The following is a 17,578-nucleotide window of genomic DNA, read 5'->3' as shown; positions in this document are numbered from 1 at the left end:
CTGTTTTTAGTCTTATTACGTGGAACCGTTGCTGTTGCGCAGCTATGTTTAAAATACTTCACTAGAACGTTTGCCTCACTGACCGCCAACATGACAACTCATCACCAGAAGCGCTACCACCAGTGCCCTCACGTCCACCGTCCAAACGACAGTTATCGTTCCAGCCGCACCTGGCGTCTTTAAGAAGCAGAGATCTTATATCTCAACCAGTGAGTTCCGCGCTTCCACCTCAGGCGACGGTAAAGGCGAATCATTTCTGCTGGCAGGCCACGAAGAACTCGGAGAAAGTTCAATGTAACAGGTTGCATAGTAGCTAAGGCGGTTTATTTCAGGCAATCTTCCACAGCCAGGTGCCACCGGAATCCACCGTCTCCGTTGCTAGTTTTCCAACAGAGTTCACCACAGCCGCCTCGACCTGCTGCTTCTCCATGGAATTTTAATCTATACACAGTGCTTGCTGACAGGTGATTAATCCATAAGTAGCGTTAGCTGACAGACTCAGATATCTATCAGAGATTGAAGTGTTACTTCTGACTGGCGGTAGGCTTGAGTTAGAGCCAGAACCTCCGGGAAAAATCTCTCATCTGCAACTACAATTTTTTGCTAATTTTGTGCTATTTTTCCTGGACAGAAAACAAAATCTTTTGTTTATGTATATATCTAGTGCATAAATTAACAGTATATAGGGTGTTACTTATTTTCTTTGAGGTGCATCAGGTGCATCATAGCGCTATTATTTTATCGTGGATGAACGGTCAGTGACAATAGAGAGCAGTCTCTACTTTATGCGATATGTCTGTTCAACCTAGCGGAACCGAGAGAGATGACATAGTAAGGCTTTGGATTCATAGCTGAGAGGAAGGCAGTTCAAATCCCTGTCCGACCATCCAGACATAGGTTTTCCATGATTTCCCTAAACATATTAATGCAAATACCATTGGTCTCATTGAAGAGCATACGGCCTATTTCTTTCACCATCGTTTTCCTGTCCGGTCTACTGTAATGACCTCGTCTTCGACACGGTACTAAAAATTAACCCTTGTTCCGTCTTTGAAACTAAAGGGATTTGCAGCTCTTATATTGGACTTCATTACTCGTGTTGAGAAGCGGGAGTTTGTTACACGATGGTTTAATGAAGTTTGAGTTCTGGAAGTCCTTCAGCGTCTTGCATCCTTACAGCGTCTTCCATTATCCTCAACTGCTAGTGACTGTTTCTTTTGCTGTCCAATGGAGCACTGAGTCTCGAGAACTGGAGCAGTGCTTTAGTCGAATAAACTGTACTTGTAAGGCAGTACAGGGAGAAACCCGGTTCCTGACGCGCGTAATACGAGAAACTCGACCAAGTTTTTACAGCCAAGGCCTTCCTTCGTCTTTCGTGTCAAGGTCCACTCCGGGAAAGTTCCTGCACCAGTACTCGTTCGGCAGCGTTAGTTATGGAACGGTTATTTATAAAAACAGTTTTAGTCGCCAAAATTTTATTTGAAAGGAGTTTACCGTATTTATCAAGATAAATATCAGTATTAATGATTACGTATGTAGCCCGAGAGAGCTTGCTGCCTTTTTGTTTTGTTCCGCGCATCTGGCGGAGAACGAGGCAGTTTACATATTCATTAAAGTAGCTGTATGGCTTTTCAGCCAGCACTGTAATGTTTGAATTACAGCCTTCGGCTACCCGCCAATCCTCCAAAACGGATTAATTTAGAGAAAATAAAAAGCTCTATAGTTTCAGAATAAAATACGAGTCAGTTGATTTGTGCTAAATGTAAACAGGAAACAGGAACGGCTTCATCCATTTTCATAACCGGAATATGACTTCCACAAAGCCAACGTATTCTCACTAGAATCGTGTGCTAAATTCAATAGCAGGGTTGTCAGTATAAAACTCACATGTAATACATAAAGCATGCTCATAACACAAATACAGCATAAAGCACAGTCGGAGCTGAACAGCCATCTGAACGGACAGCGCACCCCATTTTACGTTTGCTGAATGTCCAGAATCAGTCCATGCGTTATAGCAATAAGAAGTTTCTAGAATCATATGGAACGCTTCATTATTAAATTAAAATTGCTGACAATAATGTAGAGTCGAACCTGGGACATGTGTATCACTAGCCAGCAGTTACTACCGTTAAATCACAATTCACTTCACAAAGGCATTTGTTGCGGCGATTTCCTGAAGGGAAAAGAAAACAGCGGCGCTCTTTTTCGGCCGGACGGTGTGGCCGAGCGGTTCTAGGCGCTTCAGTCCGGAACCGCGCTGCTGCTACGGTCGCAGGTTCGAATCCTGCCTCGGGCATGGATGTGTGTGATGTCCTTAGGTTAGTTAGGTTTAAGTAGGTCTAAGTCTAGGGGACTGACGACCTCAGATGTTAAGTCCCATTGTGCTCAGATCCATTGGAACCATTTAAACGCTCTTTTCCAGAAACTGATTTGATGCCGGCTGCAGTACTATGCCCCTGGAACTTGTTAAAGGCTCTTGTTTAAGTCCGTGGGCATCCTTGCATTCTGTTCTTGGTATCACGTCACCATGGCTAGATGCTATTTTGAAATGCTGACATTACACGATCACATTTCTTGACGTGGGATCTTTATAGATTTGAACAGTAGTATGTGGGACTCGATTCGACGACAAGTATCAAATTAGCGCTTTAGTAACAATTCTGGTTCCGAGTATAGCCAGCATAAACGTAAAAAAACCGTAATTAAGTAATCTGAGCTTGTAACGCATCATAAAGGTCTTTTTTTCTTTAGGTCTGGTGATTAGTTATTTAATGCAGTAATCCTCATTAATCATGAGACTGAAACGGAAACAAAGTATTCATCGTCGTTTTGTCCTCACGAGTGAGAGGAACAGTGTGAAAGTCTTGGTGTCTCGCTTCACTGTACTGCTCACGAACGCCATTATAGGCACTGCCTTACACCCCCCCCCCCCTCCCCATCTGCCACGGGGGGCATTTTTTGTGAGTGACAATCATCCATTTGTGAAACTGTCTCTGACAATAATATCGATTAACGTAGTCAGACCATTACAAGTAGTGTTTACGTCTCAAAATTGTCTTCCACTGGGAAAGAAGGAAGGGAGAGAGATTAGGGTGTACCGTCCCTTAGACAACGAGGTCATTGGAAACGGAGTACAAGCTCGGATTGTGGGGAAGGAAATCGACCGTGTCCTCTCAAAGGAGCCATCCAGGCATTTGCTTCAGGTGGTTTAAGGGAATCGCGAAAATCCTAAATCTAGATAGCCGGACGCGAATTGAACTGTCGTTTCCCCGAATGTGAGTCCATTGTGCTAACCACTGCGTTACCTCGCTCGGTCTCTTCCACGAGGAGCCCGGCAGTTTATAGAACTTAGTAAATAAGTACAGCCTTGATGCTAGCGTAGCGGAGAGATGAGCAGAGCACACTATGAGCATGAACTTCTTTCCGTTGACTTCTGAGACCATTCCTAAAGGCGCATACCAGTGAGATGAAGTGGGAAAACTGTAGATGGTACTGGTGCCATGCTATGATTCCGAATTCTTCTTTGACTTCTTTCACTTCTTTCACCTCTAAGACATATGCGCACTACAGAGACAACCACTGTACTACACTCCACATCCAATCTTAGTGCCTTTCGAGAAAACCCTGGAAGAAATACCTCAGTACAAGTGATATTCAGCGTCATCGCTGCATTGTGGACATTGATGCTGAACATAAGGAGGTTCCAACGAAACATAAGTCACTAATTTAAAATTGCGAGTAATAGACGGAGATTCGTGAAAAATGAACAAGCTTTTCCGCTGCACTGGATGTACTGCATCACAAGAATGCGTTTACTGCTACTGCATCAAAAATATTTTCTCAACGATCTAACAGTTGCTCATGTCGGATTCATAGAGACCTCTGAATAAATCAGTCATAAGTATAGCTCGCAGCATCTCTCTTAACACATCACACGCTACGCAAGCCCTGGTACCCAACTTCAGCTGCAACTATCCATTTTGCTTTTGTTATGTTGGGGAATTTTAGGTTTCCTATTTTGATATGACATGCGATCTTGTTGTATCGTTCATTTCTGTGTATAATCTGTCTGTTTTCTCTTGTAGTTCAACTACTTACACATTTAGTGACACTTGGATGAAACATCAAAAGTTATTACACATAAACTCAACGTTATTATATCATATTTAAAAGGTATTCTACTAGGTTTTAGCACACTGTCAGCAATTGCGGGTCACATCGAACTTCAATATATGAGATTCTGCAGTAGGTGTCAATTTCGAAGTATACAATAGGGATCTGCAACTTTTCAAATCATTTACTCGTTCGTGTTCTCTATAAACTCATGAGTAAATGATTGTAGACATCCGCCTTGGAATACTCTCTGACAAAAGCTATGTACAGAGTGATCTTACGCGGTGGTAAGACGGACAGTGGGCTCGCATCGAGGGGACCGTGATTCAACTCCTCGTTTAGCCACCCAATTTACCAGATATGACTGGGGGTTCTGACCTGTCTGATTTCCTATCCACGTCTGGCTACAGTCCGAACACTTGGTACCACCTTTAATGACATCGTCTTCGATGGAACATTAGCTCCTAGTCTTCCGCTCTTCATTCATTCATTCATTCATTCATTCCTTTCGAAGCCAGGTGATCCGGCAGGCAATGTGACAAGGCCAGTACTCCCTATACATTTTCGAAGATACGTAGCAGCTAGAAGATCTACAATACTCCCAAGAAATGCTAAACACATCTTACGACAGCTAGGGGATACGCCGCCCTCAAACAGTTCACGCAGAGAGAGACAGACAGAGAGAGAGAGAGAGAGAGAGAGAGAGAGAGAGAGAGAGAGAGAGAGAATTTCTCGACCATCACGTTCAGGCGGATTTCAGGCGAGCTGTTGGAGACATGGCTCAGAGTTGATATTAGACAATGCCAACCCAGAAAACTATGCTTACTGTTGGGCCTCCTATGCAATTATAAATGTCCAATTATCATACATACATACATACATCAACATTCGCGAAAACTGCAAAACATAGATGAAAATGTTCCGACTGAATCCAGAGTTGCTTCAGTTCCACGTCTTTATGACTGTAACCAACAAGACAGAGGCTGCGCCATGTCTAGAAATTTCAGTTTCACATTTGGCAAAATTAACAGCTTCGCTTACGACAAAAGTTCAACAGTTATTTTTGAAATAAGTTCAGCGCTGTATTTCCCATTCCACGAGCTACCATATGCAGTTGGCAAAAGAACAACGTCGTTCCATTACAAACAGACCACTCCTTTCATATATATTTAGATAGAGAACATGAAGCACAACCAAAATACTTTCAAGTTAGGGTATCATTATTTGCTGAAAATCTAGTTTTTGTGTTCTGAACCGTTCATGGCTAATAAGGGATGTTATTATTTAGGTAACACTGATTTATTGTAAGCAGATTTGAAATGATGTTTCCTGAATGGGAGATCAGCATGTAGTTCGTTAGTATAGGAACGTTTTGCATGCAGCAGCAACAGCAGCAGGAGCAGCAAAACATGGAAATCTCTTTTATGTGTGTGTACACAATAAAGGCATGGTATACCACACTTTTTGTCAACATTTTCACAGAACTGAGGAGAGATGCCCATTGAATTTTTTATTGAAGAAAGTCATGGAAGTCATCTGATGTGTTTAAAATATTGCGGAAATTGCGGTTCAAGATTAAGAGACTTGGATTCGGGCGCTGGTTCTCCAGATTTCGAACGTAGCATTCCATTCATAAGAGCAAAGTTTTCGAAAATGTATTTAGTAATGTATATACAAAGATAATCCATCGGTAAAATAGTAGCTATTGGAAGTCATGATTAAAAACACAACTGGAAAGTAATTAACCACTGGTGTCAGATTACTAGTAACTCTTACCACTGAAAGCTCGCTCTGGAGCTAAAAGTTAGATTCAATATATTCAAAATCAATCCCGACAAATTCAGCGTAAATGAATAAATGTAGAAGAAAGTAAAAAACCATCGCCGGCCGGAGTGGCCGAGTGATTCTAGGCGCTACATTCTGGAACCGCGCGACCGCTACGGTCGCAGGTTCGAATCCTGCCTCGAGCATGGATGTGTGTGATGTCCTTGGGTTAGTTAGGTTTAAGTAGTTCTAAGTTCTAGGGGACTGATGACCTCAGAAGTTAAGTCCCATAGTGCTCAGAGCCATTTGAACCAAAAAACCATCGATGTCGGTGGAAAAATCAAACGGGAACGTATTACGGTATGAGGGAAAAGTGTGACGGGTGTACGTGAGCCTGCATCCTGAATAACAATAGTTAAGTGTAGGTTTATGTAAAAAAAAAATTGCTGCAAATGACTAGCAAGTAGACGTTTGTAGTTTCGGCTTGCTGAACCAAAGGATAGGTTCTACATTACAACTTACAATGTTCATAATCAACTAAACTTGCGGCCAGCCAACTAAATGGCAGAGTGAAGTCATTTTAGGCAAGGAGAACACGCGTGAGAAAAGGAAAGAATGAATCAAAGCAATCGAATGATTAATTTCGTCATATATTCTCATTCTTCAGTGTAAATATATTTTGTAGAGGACGAAATCAATCCTGACAAATTCAGGGTAAATAAATAAATATAGAGGAAAACGCTATTGTATAGATCTCAAAAGCCAGATGAAACCTTCATTGGCGTACGAAGAATAGTGATTAACAAGCTAAATCTCGATTGTGAACCTTACGGAAAAGAACTACGTATGTTAAAAGGCAACGCTGGCAAGCACATCTTGTCGGCTGTCAGTGGCTGCGCTAGTGAAAGGAATACGTAACGCATTTCGTAAGGATGTCGATGACCCAACGCGTGAGACAGTTCCATCGGATGGGAAATCCCCGACTTCTTAGCGGTAACGTAATTCCTGTTGCTGTTCTGGCATATCGGGTGGGAAGCAAACAGCTGAAAAGAAGTGTGCCGTCATAAAATGAAATAGCTCCGTAGGTATACATTATTAAATACAATATTTGTTACATTATTGGTCAGTGCTCTGTTGGCTACGACGTTGTCAATACATGTCGAGTTTGTTGTACTTTTCAGAATTCAGCAAAGAGATCAGCAGTAGTCTCGACTGTGTGCAGATGGAAGTGTGTGATTCGTTACGTCTATAGGTCATGCTTCAGGTAGTTCGAATCATTGCCAGCCTTTGACCCACTGTATATCTACACGTGCATTTCTTGTGGGCGCCAAGAGGTACACTACTGGTAAGAAATTTGTTTCTTTATTTGTCCGAGCCCAACAAACTGGAACACAATATAATCATAAAAATATAATCTAATATTAATGATTTAGAGATTTTCACGCTTTGAGTCGAATATCCAGCGGTTAGGACGACACCGCCATTGGCTGCAAACAAGTCTTCCTTGTCACAGGATCGCTCACATTAATGAAAACCAAGAAGTATTCCAAGCCTGCCTTTTCCCACGTACTCGAACTTCATCATCACTGATATTCCACTTCTCGAAACTAATTTTGCACTTTGTCACTCCTGTTCTCAACCTGTTCAGACTCTTCCACCTCCCGTACAAGAGATAGCAGCCTGAAGGTAGCTCCTCTTTTGCTGTCTCTAATCCTCCAGGTGACTTTACCCTTCGCAGCTCAGTTCGGCAGGCTTCTGATGAATTTGGAACTGGAGCTGTTCTAAGGAGGAAACTTTTTCTGGACTTCAGTCGTCATGGGCAAGAATGAGTTCCAAACAATGGACGCCTTGAATATGTTGCTTGCTTCTTTTTAATCTCTGCTTCTACCTGTCGTCTTGCATGTGGAAGTGCTGCTCTCATACGCGGAAAGATCTTCCTGGCAGGAGTAGGTTTTAGACACCCTGTGCCTGTGCGGCCTGTCTTACGAAGAGCCACATCAACTTGATTAGCATGTGCAGAGTTTCTCCATACTGTGGCAGTGTTCTCTGCAGCAGAGAAATAGAGCAGGAGCGGATGTGCGGAAGACGTTGGGCTGCGCACCCCACGTGGTCTTTCTCGGTTTGCGGACAAGATTCTTCCTGGTGCATTCGTTCTATCTGTTGTCCGTACAGTTTGGGTGCGATTAAATTTTAAACCTAGGAATTTGAGGGTGAGCGCAGTGATTTAAATCGTATCCTTCCCCGGTGATGTTCGGCTTTGCTTATGCCTTCTTATAGCGTAGGTCGAATGCACACTTTTGAGTTTTATTCGGATTGTCGTCGAAGATAGGAATTTCTTCGAGAGGGGATGTTAGTTTGCATTCCACTTCTTCAAATGTCGCTTTCTAAGCTGCTACAGTTGTGTAATCTGTAGAGATGGACTGGATTCCGATGTTGGGTGGCTGACAACTGATATTTACTAGGGTTGGATAAAAAGTAGTTGCAATACTGCGGTATCATGAAGGATGTGCGTTAAATGGCATGGGCGCTGTCTGTAGCTGATAGCAGAAGGTCGGTTGAAGTAGTGCAGTGAGCGGCGACGCCAGCATCTGTATGGGGAAGTTCAAATGGCTCTGAGCACTATGGGACTTGATATCTGAGGTCATCAGTCCCCTACAACTTAGAACTACTTAAACCTAACCAACCTAAGGACATCACACACATCCATGCCCGAGGCAGGATTCGAACCTGCGACCGTAGCGGTCGCGCGGTTCCAGACTGATGCGCCTAGAACCGCTCGGCCACACCGGCCGGCTTGTAAGGGGAAGGTGATTGAGATGTGAAGCAGTTATATTGCGAGCATGTAATACGGTGAACGTCAGTCAGTAAAGTCTGGTATGAAATATAACAGTGTTGCAACTACTTTTTGTCCTACCCTCGTAAGTTAGAAAATATCGGAACCAGCAAACTTGTATGCAGAAGGCTACTTTTTTGCGTTCTCCATTGTCATTTAGAGTGACGAAAACTCGTCTGTGCTGCTGCAGACACTGAATAAGCAGCGTCAGTCGGAAGTTTTTAGTTTTTGTGTGACAGGCAATCGTTTTGACACCCCTCAGTTGAGTGGCGTCATGGCGATGAACTAGCACCTGTTGGCTCCAGACGAAATCTAAGGGGTACCGAAACGGATGCCTGCCATGCCGGTGCCTAGTAATCAGTGACTGATTGTTTGTATAGGCATATTTTTGAAACGTTGAAAGGTGTGCAGGTGACACAGCTGATGTTGCCGAAATGAGGGCAGGGGATGTCTTATAAGGACCCTTTGCCGTTTTATTCAAGCGTATGTTAGCGTCGCACCCCGCCGTGATCATGCCACAGGAGAGTGCGAAACAGGAAAGCTGAAAAAGCGTAAACGTTCTTTGCTGCTTCGGATCACGTTCATATCTCGTCGAATGATTTGGGAAGGTCCCTAGTGGTTCCACCCTGTACACCAGATCAAAACTGCGGTCGCACTAAACTCCAAAGGGGTGTTATTCATTTGGGCTTCAGGCTAACGATGTCGCTAGAGGAGGATTGAAGCGTCGGTGGGGTGTCAGCAGCATCAAAGGGTACGAATAAAGTCGTCCTGTCGCTCATCGCACTGAGTTTTCGAACGCGAAATGCGTGGTAAATAACGCCCCAAGGGAAGGGTTGGTTTCATTGATACCCTTTTTGCCTCAGAACTTTTCTTGTGGATTCTGAGCGGCTGTGTGTCAGAAATGTTTTCCTCGGTCGCTCATAAGAAACCTGTTTGATTTCAACGCTGGGCGCCGCGGTTGTGACCGCTATCGCAAAAGCGTCAAAAGAAGGGGTTAAATGTGTGACGCGTCCAAGGTGGCGATGAGCAGAATTGTCGTGAATTTTAGTGCTAATATGACATCATTAATTCACCATACGCCTCACATTAACGTTTGAGCTCTATCCTTTTTTTTCGCATGTGTCGGCACCTCGCTGTTTGAAGCTTCACCGAGTCATGGGGTGACATCTTAAGGCGCCACCATTACAGAGGAAAGTTTTAGGCATATTGAGCCAAATTTCAAACTTCTATGTAGCAATGGGAGACAGTTACGGGGTTTCGAAAAAACAACCCTTTAATTGCGTTGCTCAGTGTAGTTGAAACTTGCCTTGCGCAGTGGAAATGACAGAGGGCATAAATGAATATTTGGATGAATTCTGTGGTCATAATCATTTCCAGTAAGTTATTTATTTGATTTCAAGAACGTGTAGATAACACATCCTGTATGCAAGTTATGTGATATAAGTATATGTGAATTAATATGGTCCCATAACGTTTTTAGCTTAGAAATCTGAAATCTAAAGATGCATGGCAGTCACATTGTACATGATGATACTCAACCAGCTCTCTCGGAACCTGCACATGGTGTCTCACCTTCTAACACGTAAGGCATGCAAAGCAATGGCAAAAGCGTTCTGCTGTGTGTAGCTTTGAGAAATGGGTATACTGAATGTAATAGTGACTCACTTTCACAAGTAGTCCGGCAGAAGACAATAAGACGTGTAAAGATAGGTGCCATAGTTCGATATAGATTGCAGAATATATAAAGTGTCTTGAAAGTAACAGAATTTTTAAACATGTACATATCAGTGGCACAAGATTGTGAATAAACCTCGAAAGCTTTGATTCAGTTGATAATTATTCCATCTCAAACGTAATCATTGCTACAATAATGCATACAGTCGTTCGTAAGTGTAACACTTGGTATTTTGAATCATCACAAAAGAAAGAATAGAACAATAAGAGTTCTGTATGCATTGGAAAATAGTGAAAACACTTTACTAGATAAGAGTGTGATGAATTCAACAACCATTTTATTCGGATGGACTAATGGAAACCCAGTTCTGTACTACGTGCCTTGAAAATTCAGTACATCACAGAATAATGGAAGTTTAGTTTAAACATAGCTAAATGCACATTTAAGCTCTGAAAATATAGCTTACAGTATTACGCCAAGCCGTGCGATGCGAGCCAGACTCTCACCATACATTTGTAACACGTAATCTGAGAAAGAGCAACAGAAAGCAACAGCAAAACAACTTAATGCGTTACTCGTCCATACCAGAGAGGCAGCACCCGAAAAACAAAAACAGGAAGATGCAGACAAAGTTAGACTGCCTTTGTACGATTCAAACGGCTTGCACACAGCGAAAAACGAGGTCACACTTGCTTCTCATTGATTAGCCCTATAACTCACCAAATTGTTCCACTTTAAATATCCCTCCTGAGTTTGTCAAAGGTTATGAAGCCTTCAGTGATAGATTGCTTGGTACAGAAACATTTTTGCCATGTGCTTGCGACTAAGCATTCACGGAAGGAGGAACAGTTACCGTTACATGCGGATAAGTGTAATACAATGCCTGTAACTAAGAGAGAGAGAACACGACAGTATGTTCTTACAAGATTAATGAGGAAGCACGTACAACCGCGTAAGTATTTATGGGTAATATTAGGAAACAGCATACAGCTGGACAGTCACTTACAATTACTATTAGACAATGTGAATGGGAACTTATAACTGTTGGAAGTGTATTGGAAAAATGCAATGAACATGTAAAAGAAGTGACGTATAGGACACAAGTGCGAATGGTTACAAGAGTATTCTACCGGTGTTTGGGGTGCTTAGACAAGTATGCGTGACAACAGCCATCGAATGATCTGAGAGTCGCTCTTCTAGGGTCGTAACAGGTCGGTATAGCCCGTGCGCAAGTGTAATAGAAATTCTCTAGGAAATTAAATGTGGATGCTCGGTAGGAAACCGAATTGATTCTCGCAAATCCAGCTTAGGAGATATGTACTAGAAGAGGACTGCGCGAATATTATGCTACCGTTTTGCTATATCTCGTGTAATGATCATGAGAGTAAGATAAGTGAGATAATGGTGCGTACAGAGGTATACAATCAGTCATTTTCCCTTCGCTTGATACGTGACTGTAATTGGAAAGAGACTCGATAATATTGTTACGATGTACCCTACGCCACGCACTGTAAGTTACCCATGGAGTATACGTGGAGATACCGTTTTATTGAACTGATACAGTGTTAACCTTGCATATTTTAGTGCACAGATCCCTCGTAGATACGAATTTATCAGCGAATAGGAGACGGAAGACGTAATGGCATCTACTGAGGAACTGAAACTGGGCGTATGATTCACTGTTTCCGCTGTACAGAAGTTCAAAGCTGAATCTCTGTTATGAAATTTTATGCAGACTTAGAAGCGAACTAGATAAATGAAGCGGATGTGAATACATGTGATACATCTGTATTAGAAACCACTGACAGATGACCAAGCCGAGAAGCGACAAATACAGAATTCTGAAAGACGAACTACAGCTACATACTTACGATACAAATTTGCAACAATCCACTACTTAAGCACAGAGTTCACAAATATTCCACACATTGAGAAGCGTAGTGGCCAACGATTTTCGAATGCTGTTTATCTTGTTTTAAATGATAACAACAAACAAAAGTTTCAGTTGTATATCGCACAGAATCTTAGAATATATTTGGAAAATCGTTGCATCTACCTGTTACCGTTTGCTATCTGTTTTGTTTGACAGAGCGAATGGGTTGCACTACTTGGTAGGTGGCGTGGCAGATAACGGTAGCATTCTGTTTTACCGCATATTTGTGGCGTTACGTGGATAACATGCGCGTTTCAGCAGGCGTGTGTTTGATACCCTAGTGGCCGATTTGCGCAGCGACGTTAATTGGCACCAAATAAATTGTGACTTAACTCCATGCGCTGTTCTTATAGCGCATTTATGAAGTCTCATGTTTGTAGTAACACACCAGCGAATTCCTGAGCTTGAGCTCTAAATTCAGTATATCATGTGTGAAATACTAGACCACCGTACAATGGGATAAATAATGTGCAGGAGTGTCTGTGTGTGTGTGTGTGTGTGTGTGTGTGTGTGTGTGTGTGTGTGTGTGTGTGTGGGTGGGTGGGTGAAATCTTATGGGACTTAACTGCTAAGGTCATCTGTCCCTAAGCTTACACGCTACTTACCCTAAATTATCCGAAGGACACACACACACACCCATGCCCGAGGGAGGACTCGAACCTCCGCCGGGACCAGCAGCACCGTCCATGACTATAGCGCCTAGACCGCTCGGCTAACCCCGCGCGGCAATGTGCAGGATTATTTGATCCCTCTCCTATTCTTATAGTGACTGATACCCGGGGGAAGGATTGTCTGTGCGGCTCGGTATGTGTCTGAATCTGTGCAGTTTTCAAGTCATGACTGTAGGAGACCTGTATGTGAGTATCAGAAATATATGCATTACTGGAAATTTAAAAGCAACACTCTCCGTGTTACACGATGACTTTGATTCAATTTGTACCACTAGTCTGAAGAGAATCTGTTCGACATCCCCTTTGTAACAGAAAAAAAGTTTCAGTTGCAAAACTCTTGTTCCAGCTAAACTGTTTGTGTCACATGACATTTGACAATGCTGATGAACTCCACCTGTTTCAGCAAGATCTGGTTTGTTGTTGTGACCTTCAGTCCGAAGACTGGTTTGATGCAAATTTCCCCCTCTTCATCTCCTCATTACTACTGCAATGAGTAGTGTGAACCCGCTTACTGTACTGAAGCGTCTTCTTCCTCTAGAATTTGTACCCCCCCCCCCCCCTCCCCCTGCTTTCCATTACCAAATCGACAGTTCCTAGAAATGAAGACCCAGACTCCTTACAAACGACCAGCAACTTCCTTTAATGGAAATTAATCCAAATTATCCTGTGATGGTATTATATTCCAAGCGTCATTTGAACGAAACCTACTCGACACGAATACTTCAAAAATCTGTATAAACAAAACTATGCTGTAGACCCAGCTGAAACTCGACGTATTCCGACAAAATAAAACTTTAGTTAATATCAACGTCAGCTACATACCAGAGCGATAACTTTTTATCACCTCATATTTGAAAATAATTTTCTCTGAGGGGTCATTTTCCAGAAGAATTTGAAATTTTTCCGAAAAATCTTAAGGTGCACATGTTACTGGCGTTTATAAGTTTTGTCTGGATTTAGAGAGAGACGATTTCCTTAAGAGCTTTTTGCCTTAAAATTTACTGACACCCCCTTCAGCAAAATAAGGTTACTCTATAATAGAATCAATCAATTAATTAATATTTTCTGAAGTCTTCATACAGTTCACCTTAACTACGCATGTGGACGGTGCCTGTCAATTTTCTGGATAAATGACAGTCGGAGAGAAATTCAGACTATTAGCTTAGGGTGCAGTTTCTTATCTTCTTAGAATGTTGCCTTCTGCTCCGTTTAAAGATACTCACCTTAAAATTTCATTCAACTCCGTTATCTCCAAAATCACGGTACGCTGTAAAGCTGCTGTTAATGTATCAGATAAATGACGCACCACACATTTAAATCTCTTCTCTGTTTGTTATTAGGTACTGGCAACTGAAATCTGTGCGCTCCCCCCACCCAGGGAAATCTCGCCGCGTAGAACCGCTTTCGGTAAGTACACTGACCCGTCATACATGCCAAAGCTCCATAATGATGTTCTTATGGTTTTGAAAAATATATCATAGTACAGTATAAGAGGATATGGAATTCTACGTTCAATTAACTTAGTTTTCTGCGTAACCTCCAACTAATCCTTGAATAGACAGGGAGATATACCGTACTGTAAAGCTATTATTGGATTTTTCTGCCTTCCATGATGAATTATGATGATAGAAAATGAACTTGTATCATGAATTAAGTTCTGAAAACAACTGTTAGAGGATGCACAGATCAAATGTTGTGTTCCTAAATTCGCAGACAAAAAATTGTCCAATTCACTTCTGCCAGGTCTTTAATCTCTTGCGTCCTCGGTGCTGCACGAAGGAGTCATCAATCTCACGTGGAGGGGACAACACAATAGCGGACTGGTATTTCAGTTTTAAAGGGGTCCAAATTTACGTCCAGCAACCCAATTTAACTTTCATTCCAACTTTGTTGAATCGCTTACGCCGATTATCAAGGTGGTTTGTTCACTAAGACCCCAGCCGATTCCCTCACTTCCGCTCTCCTCCTTTTCGCTGATGACCATTAAAATTGCAGTTAATGACAGTTTGCAACAAACATCAAGTTGCCATGATGTCTACACATGCTTAGCTATAAAAACTATTAGCGTTTCAGCACAACCCCACAAATTAGGTCGAATTAACGCCCATCTACATTCTGTACACGGGGAAACATTACATAGGTTTCTCATTCAGAAATAACATTCGAAAGTTTATTGTTCATAACAAGATAATGGTGAGCCAACCAGCATGTGCTGGAACTTGACAGCGCCAGGATCATGGTTTATCAAGACTACGTTTTATCGTTTCACGATATTGCTGGTTGCACTGGTCGGTTCCCACAACTGATATGAAAATATGGAGTCCATCAGCTCACGAAGGCGATACACAGCGTTTTGCTTTATCTTAAAGACCCCACACAACTAGCTTCCGAGAGGAAAGACGTACTGTTCGTTCAGCTAGAAAATATTCTAAGTTCGGAGCTGGCGTGGCCGTGCTGAGGCCTCTCGGCGGGCCGCAGCTCGTCGGCGGCCGCATGGTGCCGAACGTTAGCTGGGGTCCAGGCCGAGCGCGTGGCTGGGAATTCCATGGTGATGCTGTGTCGATATGCAGGGAGTGCCAAAGATGGCGGACTTTGTGAAACCCTAATGGCAGACATTTTACAGTTCGTATAGAAATTAATAGTAGCCAGATGAATCATGATACCTCAAAAAGAAACATGTACATTGCACCATCAGAATCGTCGTGCAAAAAACGGTAATCAGATTTCCAATATCTTTATTAGTTTAAAGTTTAGTATCTGACGATAAATTATACCAGTAACAACCAGCAACAAATTTCCAAAATCTAAACGGTTCACCCGATTTTGCCAATCGACATGTTTTTAGAAGGCTATTGGTATAAACATAAATTGGTATAAATTACAGGCATGTAACTTGAATAGTACATGAGTTATTGGAGGTCAAAGTGGCCGATTACTATCGATCGCGTCAGGCCATAAGTATACGAAAAAACGGCAGCAGCATGCTTATAAATATATTTATTCATCTGTGTCTTTCTTTATATCCGATATATGCTATTCATGAAGAAATTGGTCAATTATGTACTGTGTTTTAGAAAGAACAGAGACATTAGGCTACTGGTGTACTGCTGTTATATTCCCTTGATATAAATTTATTTAATTTGTTTATGTATTTAATAATGTGTGTTAGAGCGTGTTTATGGTCCAGCCATAGGAATATTTATTTAATTTAAAGTCATTTAAATGTAAATCCAGTATTTCGAACGTGTATAATTATGTTTGCGGGTGTGCATTGGCTTGGAGACAGGGCTGGAGCGCTCTAGCCGATCACAGCAATCGTTCCAAAAAGGACACGTGGAGAGACTGTATGGAAGTAGGGGAGGAGGATCGTTTCGAGAGAGGACAGGGCAGTTCTGAACAGTGCGGCGCGAGGGACAGCCGCACAGGACACGAGAGAGTCCTGGATAGTACGGCGCGACAGACGCACGGTCGCGGGAAAGACTTGGAGAGTGGAGCAGTTTGCACGTGGTGGCGGAAGATAAAAATATTTCGTAGTGTCGACTCGTGCACTTGCGAGATTTCCGTGGCTTCTGCAGTGAAGACGTAGTATGCGTTTAGAAGTGAATATCTCGCGAGCTATGTTGTTGTCCATAACTAATTACGTGAAGTCGGAATTTATTGTTTCCCCGTTATTCAACTTATGTTTTGTTTAATTGCTGGACAATCGACACCAATAAGTGTTTTACAGTAATAAAGGGCATTCTTAAAGGTGCTTCTGCTATCGTGCTCATCATTTAAAGCCGTTAAAATAGTACATGCAGATTTTATTTAATTGCAATCCTTCATTTATAAATTTATATGTTACATTCATAAATCGTAATTGCCAAGTGATAGGAACCTTCGACCATTCGATTCATGTGTGTATTCGTATTGTATACTGTATACTCAGCAGTAATTGGTTTGTAATGACGCAACTGCGTAACCCAGCCCCTAGACAAAGAAACCAGCCAAAACGTTTAATATTTCAACTCTGAGTCAGAGGGTATGTAGTTCAGGGCCACACCATCAACTTTTTTTTTGAACGCCCGCACATGCCATGTACAGTATTTGACATAAAGCCTGGGCACCTGCCTGGCCGCAGAGACGAAGTACGAGTCGTTTAGATAAGGTGGAAATAAAGTTGGGCACTCAGAATCCTAAGTCCGACAATCTGCACAAACTGGCAACATTTTAGGATGCACAATTTTATGGAACAAGTGTTGTGGTCGTGTCGAAGCAGCGAGCGTATCATTGTGTGCGCTCGTAATCCAGCGATAAACGTCGCGCAGTATAAACATGAAATCGAGTATTCGAGCCCACTTCTTTCTTTTTCCCAAACTGCTTTTCTTCTGCCTGCTAAAATCTATCAGTCTGACGAGAGTTTAGACACAACTTGCTTTACGCTCGAACCGCCTAGAAACACCAAAACCTTACATAAACATTTTCACGCAAGAGCTCTTACCCCTCATTCCAGCTCAAAACAATTTCTGAAAGTGTTTCCTCTCGCTGCAGCGGACACAATCCAGCTGTCCGACCAAGTGATCGCGATGCACCACGCTTTCCATCTC

At 42.3% G+C, this 17,578-nt stretch overlaps 1 protein-coding gene across 2 annotated transcripts in view; it reads left to right on the top strand.

Annotated features, from left to right (window-relative positions):
• LOC126184606 (uncharacterized) overlaps window positions 1–17,578 on the top strand; it is a 452,291-nt gene that overhangs the window by 251,780 nt on the left and 182,933 nt on the right. For both annotated transcript variants that reach the window (XM_049927060.1, XM_049927059.1), the window contains exon 2: window positions 14,333–14,399. In XM_049927060.1, coding sequence (XP_049783017.1) covers window positions 14,333–14,399 — 67 coding nt within the window. The remainder of the gene's footprint in view (window positions 1–14,332; window positions 14,400–17,578) is intronic.

The sequence above is a fragment of the Schistocerca cancellata genome, chromosome 4, assembly GCF_023864275.1.
Source record: "Schistocerca cancellata isolate TAMUIC-IGC-003103 chromosome 4, iqSchCanc2.1, whole genome shotgun sequence".
NCBI lineage: Eukaryota > Metazoa > Arthropoda > Insecta > Orthoptera > Acrididae > Schistocerca > Schistocerca cancellata.
This window is presented reverse-complemented; position numbering and strand designations above follow the sequence as displayed.